At 37.4% G+C, this 18069-nt stretch overlaps 1 protein-coding gene across 2 annotated transcripts in view; it reads left to right on the forward strand.

Annotated features, from left to right (window-relative positions):
- The window catches only part of LOC129727065 (polyhomeotic-proximal chromatin protein-like), a 77369-nt gene extending 59967 nt beyond the window's left edge, over positions 1-17402 (forward strand). For both annotated transcript variants that reach the window (XM_055684464.1, XM_055684465.1), the window contains 2 exons: positions 9702-10391; positions 16009-17402. In XM_055684464.1, the coding sequence (XP_055540439.1) occupies positions 9702-10391; positions 16009-16736 (1418 nt within the window). In that variant the 3' untranslated portion in view covers positions 16737-17402. The remainder of the gene's footprint in view (positions 1-9701; positions 10392-16008) is intronic.
- The last annotated feature ends 667 nt before the right edge of the window (positions 17403-18069 follow it).

The raw sequence follows: 18069 nt of genomic DNA on the forward strand, positions 1-18069 counted from the left end.
CAACACGCATCAGTGTGATTGTTACGTGGCTGCGAGTATTGCACTTCTGCTTCCACCCGACACAAAAAGAATTTGGGTGTCCTCCTTCCCAGCCGCAACCCTAGTAATACTTACTTTACTTTACTTTACTTTACTTTTAAGGCGACAGACCGATTATCCATCCAGTGCCGAATCCAGAATACGTCGCCATGTCCCTCGGTCTTGGGCTGCTATCCTCCAATCGCCCCTAACACCTATTTCGCGTGCATCCTCGTCGACAGCACACATCCAACGAGTGCGGGGTCTACCCCGAAGTCGACGACCTCTATCGGGATTCCTGCTAAATATAGCCTGCTAAATATTGACGCTCATCCGGCATTCTCGCTACATGCCCAGCCCACTGAAGCCTGCCGTGTTTTATCCGCTTGACTATATCCGCCGATTTGTATACCTGGTACACTTCATGGTTCATGCGTCTGCGCCAAACACCATTTTCTAGTTTGCCGCCAAGGATTGAACGCAAAATCCTACGCTCAAAAACACCAAGAGCTCGTCGATCAGCCTCTTTCAGCGTCTATGATTCATGGCCGTAGAGAGCCACCGGAAGAATCAATGTTTTGTAGAGTGCAAGTTTGGTACGGATTTGCAGACTGCGGGACCTTAGCTGGTTACGTAGTCCGTAAAAGGCCCTGTTTGCGGCTGCTATCCGCCTCTTTATCTCACGGCTAACCTCGTTGTCACATGTCACTAATGTTCCCAGGTAAATAAATTCGTCGACTACTTCAAATGTTTCCCCATCTAGCACCACCGCAGCACCAATCTCCGACGGACTACCACGCACTCTGCCAGCCACCATGTATTTCATTTTGGCAGAGTTTATGACAAGTCCTAATCTCGCAGCTTGCCTCCTGAGAGGTCCGAAGGCCTCTTCCACAGCTCTACGGTTGATACCAATGATGTCGATATCGTCCGCAAAACCGAGAAGCATGTGCGACTTCGTAATGATGGTGCCGCTTCTCTGCACACCAGCCCTCCGTATAGCACCTTCCAATGCGATGTTGAACAATGAGTTCGACAGCCCGTCACCCTGCTTCAAACCATCTAACGTCACGAACGAGTCCGATATCCTGACGCTTGATGTAGAACCTTCAAGGGTGGCACGTATCAGCCTAATCAGCTTTGTTTGGAAGCCATGTTCAACCATAATCTGCCATAACTCATTTCTCTTGACTGAATCGTACGCTGCCCTGAAGTCTATGAACAGATGGTGCGTCTGCAAGTTGTATTCTCGAAATTTATCGAGGATTTGTCGCAAGGTAAACATTTGGTCCGTCGTGGAGCGTCCCCCTCGAAAACCGCATTGGTACTCGCCAACAAAGGTCTCCTGCAACGGCCTCAGTCTGTGGAACAGGATGCGGGAGATAATTTTGTACACGGTATTGAGAAGAGTTATGCCCCGATAATTGCTACAGTCCAGGCGATGGCCTTTTTTGTAGATCGGGCCTATGAGACCCTCCAACCAGTCCGAGGGCAATTCTTCATCAGACCACACTCTCAGCATGATCCGATGGATGGCACGGTACAGCTGTTCGCTCCCGACTTTGAAGAGTTTGGCGGGAATGCCGTCCTTCCCGGCTGCCTTGCAGTTTCTCAGCTCTTTCACTGCTTTCTTCACCTCGTCCATGGATGGTGGATCCACAGCTTGACCATCATTCTCAATAGTCATCCTGCTCCTTTCGACTCCACTGTTTCCCTCACCGTTCAACAGCACACTGAAGTGTTCCTTCCAACGCCTGGCCACCTCTGTTTTATCGGTTTTCAGGTTCCCCTCCCTATCGTTGCACATGACATGACTGTCCAAACACCTCTCTGAAACACCGAGGCTGAAAGTATAACACTTATGTTGGCTCCGGTGTTTTAATAGCCGCCCTGCGTATCATCAAGTAACGCTAAGCAACTCAATATAACGTGTTGTATTATTGCGTGGCTAAAAGTGCTCCATAGGTCCGGTTCCGCTGGTTGCCAACACGAAATTAGATAATCATATTTCGTACATTCTTGTTAGAGAATAAAATCTTGTCTCGCGAAACTGAGAAAATGATACAACTTAAAACAAAAGGATGAGGCCACTTACAACTTACAACTCGTTTTTTGTACATTCTTATTACGAAATAAAATGTGTTTGTGTCTCGCGAAAGTGGGAGAATGATATAATTCAAAAAAAGGCGGGGCCATCTACACTCTAAGTATAAAATAAACATCGATAATCGGGGTCATCGGCCTCTATCCGGTTCTCTGCTAAATTTTATATTTGCCGGTCTCATCTCATCTACCATCCGTGCTTCGTCGCAAGCCCACTGTAACCTGACGTATTTCATCAGCTTCGCAATATCAGCGTGTTTGTATACTTCGTACAGCTTGTGATTGATGCGCCTGCGCCACACCCTAGCTTGCCACCGAGTCGATTGATCTCCTTCTACGATTCATGTCCGTAGAGCACCACCCGAGGATCGCAAATTTCGTACAGATCTGTAGACTACGGGATTTAAGCTGGTTACGCAATCCGTAATAAGCCCTATTCGCTGCCGCAATCCGTCTCTTCACCTCACAACACGAACCTACATGCCGTTTTATGAGATCTTTTAATGAATTACAGCACATTATTAATATCGACATGTCTCCAACAGTTTTAAAAAAAAGATTAAGTTTATATTTAAGAGGACAACTTCGTGACTGTTAATTGTTTGTATTGTTGTTTTTGAATTTATTGTATTTTAATCTTAAGTGTGGATAACGGGCTTATAACCTATATTTTCCTGGACAATAAATAAATAAATAAACCTCGCGGCTCAACTCGTTGTCACATGTCACGAGAGTACCAAGGTAAAAAAATTCGTCGATCTTTTAGAAATTAGCCTCACTCATCTTCATCGCACCCACAACACCCGCACAACTATCACGCTAGCCATCATGTACTTCGTTTTGGCAGTGTTTATGCTGAGTTCACTTCTTGCAGTTTAACTTCTAAGAGCCACCACAGCTCGTCGTGTTTCACTGTATCGTGCGCCTCCTTAAAGTCTATAAACAGATGATGTGTCTGCAAGTTGTGTTCTCAAAACTTGTCAAGGATCTGTCTGGAGGTGAACATCTGGTCCGATGTAGATCGTCCCGCTCGGAAACCGCATTGGTATACTCTTGGCGTAGGCCCGGTTCTTCTCTTCCGTCACTTTCAGACACCTGGCATCGAGTTACCCACTACACATGGCTCCCGTTGTCATACCTATCATTTCTCGCGCTGTTCCGCTGACCGCATCGGACCGTGATTCACGTTCTCCGGTTTTAGGTCAACGCACTTCTTGTATGACTGCTACCTCCACTTTTGCCTCTCGTAGCTATCTGGCCAAGATGACCGTACGTGCCGGTTCGAGCAGAGGTCTATCATTTAAGTGCCAAGTTTCCAATCGTCGTCCCTTTTCATTTGCCAAGTTCTATACCGATTGTTCCGATTCGTATCATTCTCTCGATTGTTTGTAGTAGGGGTACTGGGGTTAAGCCCGGCACTGAGGGTAAGACCGTCACCCCTGGGATTTAACTAGAAATAGCGTTAACTGAGTTTTGGAATATGTGAAGTGTTGGTATTTAATATTTGAGACATTTTAAGACACATCGAAGCCACCTTGAAACGTCAAACGTCAAAATAATAGACAAAACATACGCTACTGCAGCTGATGCGTAAACGGATGTAATTTTTCGTGAGTGAAACTTAAGCTTTTATTCATTTAAAAATACTAAAATAATTTTTCGTTGCTCTACAATTTATTGCCTGTATTGTTAGCAATCACAGAAATTCAATCTGAGGTAAATTGAAGCGATAAATTTGTAGAAATACTCTTTTTAAAAAAATGTGTGCTGTCGGGGTAACACCGTCACCCAGTGAGTGGGGTAAGCCCAACATTATCTGAGGCTAGGTGGATGTTACTGACACATATTTCTCATCTATTACCGATGAATCGCTGCTAAATAAATTGATTAATCGACTTAGAACCATGCACTCAAGCTCTTCTGTGATTTATGAATGATTCCAAGGGTTATTAGAGGTGTCAAATGTACTGGATCAAGTCACAAAAGTGACCGCTTTCCCGGTGGTGTTTGGAATATGCTCCGGTGTAGTCAATGTGATCCTGGCTTCGGTTAAACTAGTTAATAACATGATTTAAAGTGTCACATGATAGGCTTGCCGAGTATTAAATTCTTTCATTGTTTATACATAATGTTCACCGGAACTTGTTCCGGCAATCTCCCCAGAACCAGTTAACCGACACCAACCAAATTCAACAGTAACATACAGAAATGTGAGATCTCTCATTCGGCGGTTTCCGAATTCAAATTGGTTCAGCTAACTCAAGTAAATTTATGAACAAACTTAGGTGCCGGTGTTACCCGCAAGGTTTCACCCGCACTGATTGCTAAACGTCATTTTTATCTTAGTTTCAAAACTTCACTATTCCTTGTAAAATAACAGTTTGAAAGTACTGAAATCCTTCATATCTTGTAGAAAACAATCAGGGCAATGATTCTGTGAAAGAAATATAACAATATTCGCCATCAAGTGCTACTAAAGAATCATTTTCCTCAGAGGGCCGGGCTTACCCCCAGTACCCTTATGTTTATTTTACTATGCTGCCTTACTAGGGCTGCGAAGCCTAGTCTCGCGACGGGCTGACGTCTTAGGTGTAGCTACGAGACACCGCGTTACAAAGTTGAGTCGTCCGCTCCAGATCAGTCGCTGTTTGAGCCGCCCCTAACCTGAGGAACAGACGCTCAGGCAAGCTGCTCTCCAAGGAGAACAACTCCCCCTTCCCTGTCAGCATGCGACCCACTGGTTCACCGATTTTCCCTTGGTTGCTCGTATCCCAGTTGGTACCACGTGGAGGTAGGGATAGGAGTTTTTTTTTCTCTGTGTGGACTCATCACTGCGACCAGAGACATTTGATCTATTGTGATAAGGGATAGAAGTTGTTGGGCATTATGCTATGTACCACACTGGGGTCTATTTTATGCCAACTAGTACGGGTGTACTGCGGGCTCCGCCGTTTTACTAGGTTCACATTGAAAAAAATCCCAATATTGGTGTGGATTGAAATACCCTCCGCTCTGTGGGACCCCTCCCCCTCTTTGGTGCAAAATAACGCATTTTTTGTTTAAAACCTTTTTTTCTTTTACTTACAATTTATAGACACAAGATATCGAAGAAATACTGATAAATGGTTTTTAAAGAAAACTAACCAAGGAATCCAGAAAAAATATAAGTTTGCTCGAAAGTGTTGCCAGATAGATTATTTTTGTTTTTGGAACTAAATTTTCATTTTTGGCAAATGCAACCGTTTTCATTTTAAATTTGATAGTTTCATCGTGTTCCTTGGAAAATTTCACGTGAGAAACAATTAAAACTCGGGAGGATCAGGGAATATCAGGAGTTTAATTATCTGATAAGGGAAATCTGGGAAAAGCAGAGAATTTAAAAAGTCATCAGGGAAAATTTCAGAGGCTTGGGATTTTCTTACGTAGTGAGTTCTAAATTGGACTTATTTCAGTGCATTCGATGTGGACGCTCTACTGCAACCCTTCAACAATACTCAATAATAGTTAGGTTACTTAATTTGATTTTTCCGACGCGAAAACGAAAGTATCAATCGAGGTCAAATAAGTTGAAAATAGGCAAAAAATAAATTAATTGACTGAAACTATGCACTCGTACTTGGCTCAGCAAACTAAGGATTTGTTCCAGGTAGAAGAATTTTCCTGAAAAATAGTTTTCTAGAAGAACGTATCCATTTTAGCATAAACTTTTTTCAACACTATCACCGCGGAGTGATAGGGTTTTCCTCGATAAATGACTTCTAAACTCTTCACATGCACAATTTGCACGAACTCTATTGTAAATTAAAGATCGATCTGTTTTTCAACCGTTTAAAATAGTTCCGTCGTTAAAAATTTGAAGTATATTTGTTAAACTGCATTCAAAGTTTATATTTCAGTTGAAGTTCCGTGGGGAATGGATTAGAGCATTGTAACACGGGAACTTTTTGTTGTACAGTAGAACTTCTGAGAATGAATTACAGGGAACTGATGATACTTTGTACAGGGCTCGTAACGGTTAGACATTGCTACAGTAATGACTTTAGTGACCAAAATATCAAGAAGTAGTGACTTTAATTTTTTTAATTGTATCCAAATAGGTACGAACAAATCATCAAGTAGTGTGCGCATTTTATGCTAATTACTACGTTTTTTTTTTTGTAAAAACCAGTGGTTAGACGAGATTTTTTTCTTCGGTTACTTGCACTTCATCATCGTCACGTTCATAATTGCTTCCGATTTATTGATGCACCTTCTAACATCGCCTGAGCAAGTTTTACTATCACAATTGTCATATTCCAGTAATCAGAAAAAGGTTATTACTTTCTCGCAACCAATTAACAGAAGGCTCAAAGACTTGCTCAGTAGTTTGAGTGTGTTCATAACATGAAATATAGTGGGTCCAATTGAAGAAGAAGTCACAAGTTAATGTTATCGAATTTCTATCCCGGGATTTTAACCAGCAGTATTATTTTAAAATAACTAAAATGATATTAAATCTATCATTAAAATTTTCACAAGTATAAAAGTACCCCGGGACAATGGGATTTTAATGAAACATTTCAATTAAAGCTCTTGAGAAATTCTCAGAAATCGTTTCGAAATCAAAATTTCGCCAAATTACGGAAAAATTTCAAAAATAATCAAATTTTTAAGCCGGATAAAAAAACCAGCTGAGGTTTCAAATTGTTCACCAATCAATTTGTTATGAAACGAGCTCATAAATTTGAAGGTTATTCAAATGGTGCTGCTCTTCTATACATAGAAAAAGCATTCGACAGTGTTTAGCATAAAGGTTTGATTGCGAAATTGTTATTTTTGATTTTCTAATTTTTTCAGTCGAGATTTTAAAACAATTATTCAACTGATCCAATCAGATTTACAAATCTGATTGATTTTCTTGCCAAATCAGGTGTGTCTTAAAATAGTTAATTGATAACACTGTTGCTATGAATTTTGCTGCTCTAGACGTTTCGGAAATGCCTCGAGTCTTCAGAGACTTCATTAAAATTCTCCCGTAAGTAAACGGAAAAACGACGAACAGGGCGAGCAGTTACTCTGTGGCCTTTTGACGCACTTCTGCATTTACCAGGGTCTTGGTCGACACCAGTGTAATTTTTATTTTCAATTTTATCAAACTGGGCGTGTTTCTCAACAAAAAAAATATTTTTGTTCAAGATTCAGGTTAGCAAAAGCGAAGCTAAACTGTTTTAATTACTGGTGGGAATTTTAGTAAGAACCAGTTTGAGTCTGATCCTTTTTAGTTTTCAGATTTAAGAGGAAAACCTATGATAGTCGTAACTTAAATCAATTTAAAATAAATTTGAATAGTCAGGAAAAATAATTTGGAACATCATGGAAAATTATTTATTTTTGGAAATTGAGTCGCCACCCTGATCATCAAGTTTGCCTAGTTTGTTGAGGTGATACTCACTCGGACAGTGCCCCATAATTAGACCTGTCTGTCCTCAGGTCTTTCTTCAAATCTTGCGATTTGGCTGTATGAATCTTCTCGATTGTCGTAAGCCGCTTATGACATCCCAGTTTGCTTTGATGGTCGCTTTTTACCATTCGCCGAGTTCAACTTGGGGACTCCACAGAAAGGTTCTGGGCCAACAAAGTTAGTGGATGACCTTTGTCTGGTTAGTAAGTCAGCCTTCTCATTTCCGTCGATTCCACAGTGACCAGGAACCCAGTATAAGTTAACCTGGTTTCTCATAGCCAACTTTCGGAGCGTTAGGATGCATTCCCACACTAGTTTAGTGTGGCGAAAAGGAGAATTCAGGGCTTTAAGCGCTGCCCGACTATCACAAAAATGCAAATATATACGTGTCGATAGTTTCTTTTCAGACGAGTATTCGCGCACTCTATTATCGCGTATATTTCCGCCTGGACTACTGTTGGCGAATGTCCCAAAATATTTATTAATGGCCATGTGAATCTGTTTCCACCTCGTTGCCAACTTCCTCGTTTTATCTCTAATAATCTGTAGAGAATTTCGAAGCTTGGTTTCATTTCCACCCAATCCTCATTACTTTTTATTAGATTGTTTATTTGGAACTTTTTCAGTACTCTCAGGTGTCCTGTTAGATCTCCTTTTTTATTGTTTTAGATTAGACTGTCGATTTGGCCTAAGAAAGTTTCTTCATAAATTATTCCAATGTCTTCTTAATTTTGAAAGAAAATTTTTATCAGGTGTACTCACGAGTTGTCGCGATTCGTCGCAGCAGATTCGATAAGAAAATCAAAATGTAAATATTGTGGCTTTTGATAAAAATTCTCTAGAAAACTGAAAAATGCTTGGAGTTCATTCGTTCCAATAGTCCAATATGATTGCAAAAAATAGCAGAATGCATCATACTCAAAGTGGAAAAAAACGCTGCTGTGTTATTCCCTTCCAATGAATAATTCCGAAGTAATGATCAATATTTTGTAGCACAATTACCGATATATTCAAATAAGTTTTAAATTTGTTTCCTAAACTTCACTCGCCTATATTTTTCATTAAATTTGAATATGCGAATGTTATCGTGATAGGTTTAAGATAGGATTTCGAGGCGGGCTTTCTCTGCCGGGTGATTCCTGGAAATCAGCGATAACACGTAGGCGAGTGTGAATAATTTACTAGCTCACTAATTCACTGCCAGCTGCTGCTTCCGCTACTCATACGTTTGTCCTATTTACCTCCGTGATGAGGTGCACTATGGGACAATCATGCGGCGAACAGCAATCGAAGTGTGTAGTGGGTGTTCGATTACCTAGCTGACCGATATCACAGTCTATTAGTTCGTCATATACCACCATCGATGCTCAGTGTACCGACGACGAATCGAAATGGGTGAATAATAAATGTGAGAAATTACGCTAACTGCGTCATTAGGTACGTTCGCGTTATCTTTGCGCAGTTAAAAAAAATCGCGATCTACTTAGTACTAAACCCAGCGTCTCCGTTGTACCGTAGGATCACTGTTAAAATTCGGCGAGTGATCTGACCATTAGATTGTGTCCCCGTGCTACTAGTCATCACTAGACAAACTTGGTGGCAGCTTAGCGCGCAGTTGAATCACACACGTTGGATGCCGCGTGTTTCTACCATTCTGCTTTGGGCATACCGCGGCGGGATTGCGCTTTTCGGTTCGCGTGCTTTTTAATGTGTACATGTATATAAGGGTTAAAATTAATTTGACTCCTCGCCCGCGTCCCATCCAGTTGTGGTTGTTTTTTTTCTCCCGACGTTTTCTTGCTCTTCCGTTTTTTATGGCAACCGAGCCGGGTATGTATTCATTTGCAAAATTTTGCGCGTGTACTACAGCACACCTCACCATCGAACCGCCGTCAGTCGTGCGTCGGTCATGTAGCTTCGGAATGGTACGTCAACGCGCCGTGACGAGTGCGGTTTGTTGCGAACATTTGCAAAATGCGCAAATAATTTTGCGTCGAGCACTTTGGGCTCCCTGCTTTTTTTTCGGGGGGAGGGTCATTAATTTACGCTTCTCTTTGTCTGAGCAGTTTAGTTTCAGCCAGCGGCTGAGCTTCGCATTAGAGTGTGGTTACTGATGGTGACGACATTGTACTTTTTGCAGATTCCGTTCAAAACACGGCTGCCGCAGCGGACAGCGCATCGGATGCGCAATTGAACGCTCCAACGCCGATGGACACTTCGTTGCCAGTAGCTCCGTTGGCTCCCTCGAACACAACAACACCAGTAGCAGCGGCACCACCAGCATCGTTAGTCTCCACAGCTTCCTCGGTGTCCATCTCGCAGTCGACAACAGCGCCAGCGCCAGCAGCATTGGCACAACCAGCTGTTGCATCGTCAGATGAGCCGGCAGGTGCAGTTAGTACTACAACCACAGCGACACCGCAGACAACGACAACTACAAGCACACTTACCACAACCACCAGCAGCAGTCCGTCAGTACCGTCGCCGGTGACTAACACAAGCAGCGTCACCGCCGCTACAACCGTCCCTGCGCCACCACTCAACAGCATCAGTCAGTCCAATGGGCTACCGTCGACCACCGGTACAACCACGACCGTGGTCAGTGCAACTCCAACGTTGGCCACTGCCACCAACACCAACAGCAATACTACCGGCACGTTGCCCCAAAGTAAGATCGGTACGACGGATAAGGGTGGACTGCCTAAGGCCATGATCAAACCGAACATCCTGACCCATGTCATCGAAGGTTTCGTGATACTGGAATCGAACGAACCATTTCCGGTCCAGCGGCAGCGCTATCCCGATTGGGACACCAGCGACGAACCACCGAGTAAGTACCCCACCACTTTAGTCATTATGATTAGTTCATTTGTTTACTGTCGCGCACTTTCTAGCGCAAATGGTTTCTCCTTTTGTGGACTCGCATTCGGTTCTAAATGTTGTTTCGCACATGAACATAGAGGGTGGTACGGTGGAGAAGGTACCCTGACGCGGAAAAACCAATATAATAACCTGTTTTGCAATTTTCACGCTTTGCGCAATGGTTCGTCAAATGTGGCGAGGCGCGGCGCGATGAGATTGAATCGTGCTGAATTGGCAATCAAGATTATTGCATGCTGTTGTGACAGTGACAGTGTTTACTTCTAATGCTGATTTTCGTATTTATTTAACCCGACGACGACGCGACGACAGAGCGTCGGGTTTGATTGGTTGAATTGGTTTCTGCTTTGTGTAAACCAGTTTCCGACCCGGAGGCTTAATTGTTCTGTCAATTCGAATCGTAAAATTTCAATTTACATTGCATGCCCCAAAAAAAATAACAATGAAGTTAACCAAGTTAGCCCTCTCTGCGTTGTGTTAGATAATTAATGCGGTCAAAGTGGGTTCGTGATGGGTTCATGGTTTACTTTTTGAGGTGCTTAGTTACACATAATGTGAATAAGCATACTATTAAATATGTTCTATTTTTCATAAAATTTGTTTGTTCTTATGCTTTTTCTTTTTTACGTTTTATTTTTGACTTTTTGCATCCTAATTCTACCTTTTACAATTTGATTTTTGCTATTTGAATCTTGTTTTTGACTAAATTTTACACCTAATTCTTTTCTTTCATTTTTTACTTTTTATTTTTCATTCTTCACTTATTACTCTCTATTTTTAACATTATACATTTTACACTACTTTTTACTGTTTTCTTATAACTATAACTACTGTTTACTTATAACTATAACTTTTCATTCTTTACTTATTATTCTCTATTTTTAACATTATACATTTTACACTACTTTTTACTGTTTACTTATAACTGCTTTCTACTTTTTACGTTACACCACTAACAAACAAACTGAGTTTTGTTTTTGTTTGCTTTTTACTTTTCTACTTGTTAGTTAGTTGTTGGAGATTTTACTTTTTACTGTTTTTTGTCAATGTTTACATTCTATTCTTTACTCTTTACTGTTTACTTCTAATTTTTTTAATTTTTTCTCTTTACGTCTACTTATTTTTGATTTTTTATTTTTTGCTTTTTCCATTCTAGTACACAATTTTAACATTTTTTTTCTTAAGATTTTTTATTATTTAGTTTGAACATTGAATTTTTTGCTTTTTATTTTTTACTGTTCATTCATTTCTCTACTTCTTACTGTTTACTTACTTCTCTTTATTTTATATATTTACTCTTCGCTTATCTTTTACAATAAAATTTTTATTTGCTCATGACACACTTTTCGTTCCTTAATAAGAGTTCTTTTTTGTTTTTATGCTTTTTATTTTTCTACGTTTTATTTTTGATTTTTTACATCTTATTTTTTTGTTGTTGTTTGCTTTTTACTTTTTTACTTGTTACTCGTTAGTTTTGAGATTTTACTTTTTACTATTTATTGCCAATGTGTACTTTCTATTTTTCACTCTTACTCTTTACTTCTGATTTTTTTTACTTCATTTTGATTTTTTGCTTTTTCCATTCTACTTTACAATTTTCACTTTTTTTTGCTTAAGACTTCTTAGTATTCAGTTCGAACATTGAATTTTTTGCTTTTTATTATTTACTGTTAATTTATTTCTCTACTTCTTACTGTTTACTTACTACATTCTATTTTATATATTTACTTTTTGCTGCTTCTATATTCTATTAAATTTCTATTTGCTCCTGACACTTTTCGTTCTTTAATAAGAGTTATTTGTTTTTATGCTTTTTCTTTTTTTACGTTTTATTTTTGATTTTCTACATCTTAATTTCTCTTTTTTCAGTTTTATTTTTGCTGTTTAATTTTGTTTTACTAATTTTTACATTGAGTTTTTTTGCTTTCGTTTTTACTTTTTATTTTTCGCTCTTTGCTTGTATTCTCTTTTTTTTTGTAAAATGTGATTTATTAGTTTTATTTATTTTTGAAATAATACGTTTCACGCTTTACTTTTTACTGTTTTCTTATAACTCCTTTCTACTTTTTACGTTCCACTTATCACTCATCACTAACTTTAGTTTTGTTTTTGGTTGCTTTTTACTTTTCTACTTGTTACTTTTTAATTTTTAAATTTTTCTTTTTATTATTTAGTGTGAACATTAAATTTTTGCTCTTTATTTTTTACTGTTCATTTGTTTGACTACTTTTTACTGTTTACTTACTACTCATTATTTTATATATTCACCATTTTTGTTATCTTTTACTATTAATTTGCTCTTGACACTTTTCGTTCTTTAATAAGAGTTTTTTTGTTCTCATGCTTTTTCTTTTTTTACGTTTTATTTTTGATTTTTTACATCTCAATTGCACCTATTACAGTTTGATTCTTGCTTTTTGCTTTTTATACATTTTTTTAACTTAATTTTACATTCAATTTTTTGCTTTTATTTTTTAGTTTTTATTTTTCATTCTTTACTTATTATTCTCTGTTTTCAACATTCTACGTTTAACACATTACTTTTTACTGTTTACTAATAACTGGTTTCTGCTTCTTATGTGTCACATCACTTTACACTAACTTAAATTTTGTTTTTTATTTTTTTACTCTTCTACTTTATTCTTGTTAGTTTGGAGACTTTACGTATTACTGTTTATTGTCAATGTTTACTTTCTATTTTTTATTCTTTAATCTTTTCTTTTATTTTTTATACTTTTTGCCCTTTACGTGTACTCTTTTTGATGTTTGGTTTTTTGTTTTTTCCGTTCTACTTTTCAATTTTCACATTATTTATTTTGCTTAAGTTTTCTTATTACATATTTTGTTTGAACATTTAATTTTTTGCTTTTTATTTTTTACTGTTTATTTAGTTCTCTATTTCTTACTGTTTACTTACTACTTTTTATTTATTTACCTTTTTTTATCTTCAACTATTAAATTTCTATTTGCTCTTGATATATATCATTCTTTAATAAGAGTATTTTATTTCTTGCTTTTTATTTTTAATTTTGGTTTTTCATTTCCTAATTTCTCCATTTACAGGGAAATTTTTCTATTCAATTTCTGCATTATATTTTTCGCCCTACTTTTTTAATTTTTTATGCTTTATTAATTACTCTCTTCTTTTACCATTGTACTTTTTGCATTTAACTGTTTACTTATTACTCTCTACTTTTTACGTTTTAGTTATCTGTTTTCAATAGATTGAGCTTGGTTTTTCCTTTACTTTTATCACAGACAAACAGACGTGCCACTCGATGACGATTTCATCCACCAGAAAAATAACGATTATGTATTTTGAAGTTTTGCTTAGTGGGCAATAATGCCGCTAGTATCGCTATAAGCAAGCGTGCACATTCATTATCAAAGACGAAAACCGTTAGTAATGCCACTGGTGTTAAAAAAAGCTAGCACGCACACCCATTAGTAAAGACAAAAATTGGTTTGCGAAAAGAAGTTAGTAGGCAATAAGCTCACATGGTGGCGCACGAGTATAATGTTTCGAATAGGGGCGAAGATTTTTCAAGATTTTTCATCGAAGAAGCACGTCTGTTTGTCTGTGCTTTTACTTTTGTACTTGTTCTACTTGTCAATGTTTACTCCCAACTTTTATTTCTTTACTTAACGTCTGTTTTTTACTCTTTAAAATTAACTTTGAGCCTCTACTTCTAGTTTGTTCTTTTTGCTTATTACTTTCTACTTTCCTTTACTTTTTATTTCAATTTTATTCCTATTTAACAATACGTTTTAGTTTTCACTGATAAATGTGAATTTGAAACTTCAAATTTTGATTGTCTTTTTCTTCCGTTTCACTTTTCAATTTTTTTCTTATTTTATTTTACTTTCGACTTTTTATGATTTAATTCAATTGTTACAACCCTTTACTCTATAGATTTTACTTTTTTCTTATTTTTTTACCTTTTTCCTTTTTAACTTTTATTTACTCTTTGCGTTTTACTTTAAATTTTAAGCATTCATTTGTCACTCTGTAATTTTTACATTTTATTTTTACTTTTTATTTCTTCTTTAACTTCTTATCTTTTTCTACTTTTATTCGTTACATTTCCCAAGTTTTAATATTTACTTTTTATGTTTATATTTTACTTTCAATTTATGCTTTTCACATTTTGCTTTTTTTTGTTAATATTTTTTACTTCTTATATTTCGCATTTTGCTTTGTATATCTTTGTTTCACATATTACTTTTTTTTTTTCATTTTTTACTGCTTGTATTTCACATTTTACTTTTTGCTTTCCTTTTTATATACTTTTTCTTTCACTGTTTGCCATGGTTCTATAAGTTTTAATTATTTTGTGTTTTAAATTCCAGCTTTAGATTTTCTTTTATTTTCAATGCATTCATATTTCTACGGCTGGGTTGTTAACCTTGAATTTTCCTTGCATTTTTTTATTTTTATTTGTATTTTTTAAATTTCTTAAATTTTGTTCTCTTTTGAAGCTTTGTTTTTTGTTATATTGTATTTTTTTGGATTCTGTATATTTGTTCCTTTTTACGATACATTATTAATTTTTACTTCTACTAGTTCTTATTTTGACTATTTTATTTTACTTTAAAATATGGCTCAATTAGTTTCAAATTTTAACATTTTCGGTTTCCTCCATATTTATTCCATTTGTATATTTGGATTTTTGTTTTTTAACATTTTTTGTTTTAGTTGATTGATTCTTACTTTTTGCAAATTTGGTTTTGTCATTTGCAAATTTGCACTTTGACTTATACTTTTTACTTTTAATTACCTTGTTCTGATTTATAGTTTTAGACATGATTTACCACATTCGAATTTTGTTTTCTATTCTGTAATGTTTGACTCAAATTTAGTTTTTTTGTTTTTAGCTTTTGCTTTTTTTTGTTTTTCAAAGCCTGACTTTTGATTTTCGTTCTTTTTATTTTACTGTCATCTCTTCGCTTATGACGTGCGATTTCCAACTCTTTATTTATACTTTCTGCTGTCGCTTTTGGGATTTTGACACAAATTTTTGACTTGATTTCTGCTTGTTTATTTTGTCTTTAGATTTCTTCGTTCGATCTTCGGTTTATGGTTTTGATTTTTACTTCTTTTTTTTAGCTTTATTCTTCAATTTTTCTCCATTTTAGTTTTCGCATTTGAGATCAGTGTTTGTTTCCTTATTATTGATTTTTGCCGTTTTGCATATTTTCATATCTGATTTATATATTCTTTTCACTTTTGAACTTTAACTTTCGACCATGAAATATTTTATTGCTTTTGATAGTCAATTTTTATTTTAAACTAGAACTTACTAGAACTTACGAATTCTGTCATCTGATAGCGATTTTTAAGTTTAGTTTAAATTAGCTTTTCTTATTAACTTCTTTCTAGCTATTTGTGACTAGAAGAACGGGTTCACATTTGATCTATGATTTAGAATATTTGGGGCTAATTCAATAAATCCAATTGTAAAAGCTTTTAAAGAGTTTTACTCTGTTTTAAATTTAATCTTTCAATACTTACTGTAATTGCAACAATCGTAAACTAACGTTTGGATTTGTTTATCTTACCTTTGTAGAAAAACGCACCACCACCGAGGCCAACTCACCGCTTTCCCCCAGCAATACCCAACCGAACCACGCACCCCAATCCGACATGGGCAACTGTGAAATCTGTGGCAAACCGGAGCTGCGCAGTAAGATGAAGCGGAAACGGTTCTGCAGTGCCGACTGTGCCCGGGCGGCCAAGCAAAACAGCACCGACCACGTAACGTCGCCGTCCCACAATGGCACCACCGAATCACAGCCTTCGAGCACCGCTACTAACAACGGATTCGATCATCACGGTGCTTCGGTGACTACAACCGTCAATCCGGTGGCACCGTCCAACATCAAGCTGGAACGACTAGAACCGATGGAGCAGTCACCGTCCGTTCATCCGCCTCAATTCGCGGCCACTCCAGTTGAAACCGGTGCGGCAACCATTCCGTCCGCTGCGGCACCAAGTCCGGTTGTTGCGGTCGCCGGCGGGGAGGAAGCTTCGCTTGTGATGAAATGGACCGTTCAAGATGTGCGAGACTTTATTAGGAATCTACCTGGATTCGGAAGCTATGCGGAAAATTTTGCTGAGCAGGAAATCGACGGGGAAGCGTTGATGCTCCTAGAAGAAAAACATCTCATTAATGAAACGATGAACATGAAGGTTGGACCTGCTGTGAAATTTTTGGCCAAAGTGCGATCGATGATTGCTAGCACTAACCCAGCGGAAGGTCAACAACAGCCGCAGCAGAATCAACAGCAGTCGTAAAGCTGCCGCTATTGTGATTCGACGTTGCGTTTTTTTAATAGACTGTACTTTAGTTGGTTTCTCTAACTGTAATTGTTGTATTGTAAATATTGCTTTATTGTTTAGAACCTATTTAGTCGTGCTAGTTTTTTTTTTACAGCTAAAATCAAACAAAAATTTCTGTAGATCAACAATAAGGTGGCATTTAGAGGGCACCAATTAGGCATAGATGTGTACGTATTCAGCGTTGATGGCTGCTTCACACGAACAGCCATCGAAACTAATTTATTATATAATTTAGCAGAATGTCCTGAAAATCGCAAGAAAATCTCATCACAGAACAGATTCAAGAGATGAAAGTGTAAACTTTCTCATTGGTGTAAATATTGTTTATTTGTATTTTAATATTTGTTTGACTAATTTCAATCTATAGATTCAAAAAAACAACTAATAAGAAAGCAAACATTGATGAAAAAAAAAAACTATAAATAGACTAATCACGCATCGAGAAGCAAATCATTGCCAAATTTTTATAGTAAACCCACTTTATCAGGCTTCGCTGAAAGAGCGGCAGAAAATGTAAAGAAAGCAGAACACTGATTCATAATTTTCCTCGGTAGTACTAGTATTGCGAAAATATGCGAATGTAATTCACCTAGTAAGAATAGAATAAAACTTTGAAAACCAGTTGTCGAGTTGCTGTACTGCACGAAGGAAGGAAATTATTGAAATTCTTGCAAAGGAACTCTGGACAGGAGAGAAGTCAGTATTGCATAGCTTCGGAGACTTCACGAGTCGGCAGTAATTACGAAGTTGTCGTCATCCTGAACGCTGATTGCTAAGGATTCTGTTTCAAGCTTGCTGTGCTTCATTTCATGAGTTTTTGACACAGCACAATTAAAATTAATTTAGATTAGCCAGAAAAACATGAGGAGGATATTCACAACAAGGATAAATCGCATTATGTATAGACTCACGAAATTTGTCGAGTAGCTGATAATGGATGAATGGATGGCCGATGGTCCCTGGAGGAGCTTTCGGTATTCGACTAATGGATTAGATACTATAATTTAAACCTATTGTAAGCTTTGGTAACGATGGAAGCTAGACTGTCTAACGAAGCACCACCAGAGCTTTTTCTAAAAACTACCAGAAATCTGATGTTGGCGTAACGTTTTGAATTCGATCAAGATTAGAGACTGAAATGTTATTTGTTGAAGGTTTGCCAACACCTTGGGTCGAACTAAAATGATACAACGCTGATTCACAAGGTTCCCAATAAACAATTTGTAGCCGTCCTGAAAGGATTAAAATTGCAGAACCCGCAACCGGTTCTAGATGATGTTGTATAAAA

This window comes from Wyeomyia smithii, chromosome 3 (genome assembly GCF_029784165.1).
Source record: "Wyeomyia smithii strain HCP4-BCI-WySm-NY-G18 chromosome 3, ASM2978416v1, whole genome shotgun sequence".
Lineage (NCBI taxonomy): Eukaryota > Metazoa > Arthropoda > Insecta > Diptera > Culicidae > Wyeomyia > Wyeomyia smithii.